At 21.7% G+C, this 1,860-nt stretch overlaps 1 protein-coding gene across 1 annotated transcript in view; it reads left to right on the top strand.

Moving 5' to 3' along the window:
- Positions 1-1,860, top strand: part of LOC102679140 (protein O-glucosyltransferase 2-like) — a 3,214-nt gene that overhangs the window by 802 nt on the left and 552 nt on the right. The window contains exons 3-8 of the mRNA XM_031512364.1: positions 2-21; positions 228-439; positions 521-732; positions 804-1,048; positions 1,170-1,407; positions 1,484-1,783. Coding sequence (XP_031368224.1) covers positions 2-21; positions 228-439; positions 521-732; positions 804-1,048; positions 1,170-1,407; positions 1,484-1,783 — 1,227 coding nt within the window. The remainder of the gene's footprint in view (position 1; positions 22-227; positions 440-520; positions 733-803; positions 1,049-1,169; positions 1,408-1,483; positions 1,784-1,860) is intronic.

The raw sequence follows: 1,860 nt of genomic DNA on the forward strand, positions 1-1,860 counted from the left end.
TGTCGATTTAAAAGGAAAAAAGTATGTTTTTTATTTTTACTACTTTTTAAGATATCTATATCTTAAAAAATATATAAATATATTAATTATATTAAATATATTATTAATTTAACTAATTGAAATTAACTAGCTCAAGTTTATATTTTTTTAAATAATTATATTTCATTCAAAATTAATAATAATAATATATATATATATAATTTTTTATTAATTTAAGAATTTTTAAGTTTAACAGAATCACCTGGAAAAGATATAATATCTGTTTTTATACAAGGACAAACTTCAATAGGATATACATGTCATATATGGACACAAATTTTAGATTGTAAGGATGGAAGTTTTATTGTTAGATATAAGTTACATAATACATGTTTCAATTTAAAATTGAAAATAAAAATGAAACATAATAATTTACCTATTTTATCAATAGAATTTAAAGGTACTAATTTATTATAAATTTATTATAAGTTTCTTCATTAATTTTTGTATGATTTAATTAATTTAATGAAAATTTTTTTAGGACCTATTTATGAAGAAGAATGTTATTGTCCAAATCCTTCTATTAATAATTGGTTAAGCGATTTAGGATGTTTAAAGAATTATAAACAAATACATAATGATCTTATTTCTTTCAAAAATGTAAATTTTGATAAAATACGTAAAAATATTGTCAAAGCATATGATCGACCAGGAAGTGTTAGTTTATGTCACTATATAATTCAATCTAACAAAGTAAGTAATACTGCAACTTGTAATTTGAAATTGATTTAAAATTATATTCGAATTAAACTGGATGAAATAAGATTTTTAGGGAATGTTATGGACGATATGTAGGCTTCAAAATATTTATGGATTCTATTCTTTTATCTATTACTCGTAAAGTTTTATTACCAGACATTGAATTTTTTGTAAATTTGGGAGATTGGCCACTTGTTCCAAAAGAGGGTAAAAATTATCCTATATTTTCTTGGTGTGGTTCTTTTGATACAAAAGACATTGTTATGCCAACCTATGATATCACAGAATCATCATTGGAAGCAATGGAAAGGTATAAATTTATTAATCATATTTCAAATAAATAAATAATTATTTTAATTCATATAATTTTAATAAAAATATTAAATATTTTTATAATTGCTATTATTATAAAATAATATTATATTTTATAGGGTAATGTTAGATATGCTATCTGTACAAGGTAGTACAGATACACCATGGAAAGAAAAAATAGAGAAAGTATTTTGGCGTGGTCGAGATTCCCGCAGAGAACGACTTGATTTAATCGATATTTCGAGAAAATATCCTGATTTATTCAATGTTTCAATTACTAATTTTTTTTTCTTTAAAGATGAAAAGGATAAATATGGTCCTGGGCAAAGTCATGTATCTTTCTTTAATTTTTTTAAAGTAAGAATAAATAAATTCATATATCATGTAATTTAATTATAAATTGAAAAATTGAAAAATATTAATATTTGTACAGTACAAGTATCAATTAAATATAGATGGTACAGTAGCAGCATATAGATTTCCATACTTACTTGCTGGAGATTCTTTAGTATTAAAACAAGATTCAAGATACTATGAATTTTTTTACAATGATCTCATACCTGGAGAACATTATATATCTGTTAAAAGTGATTTATCAAATCTTATTGAAAAAATTATGTGGGCTAAAGAACATGACCAAGAAGCATTACAAATTGTTAAATCTGCTAGAAAATTTGCAAGAGATAATTTATTACCACATAATGTATTATGCTATCATGTAGCTTTGTTTCATGTAAGAAATTTCGATTAAAATTATATAGATTCAACTTTATTTATTTTTTTCTTAAATATATATATATATATATATAT

Source organism: Apis dorsata, unplaced genomic scaffold (assembly GCF_000469605.1).
Source record: "Apis dorsata unplaced genomic scaffold, Apis dorsata 1.3 scaffold_34, whole genome shotgun sequence".
Classification (NCBI taxonomy): Eukaryota; Metazoa; Arthropoda; class Insecta; order Hymenoptera; family Apidae; genus Apis; species Apis dorsata.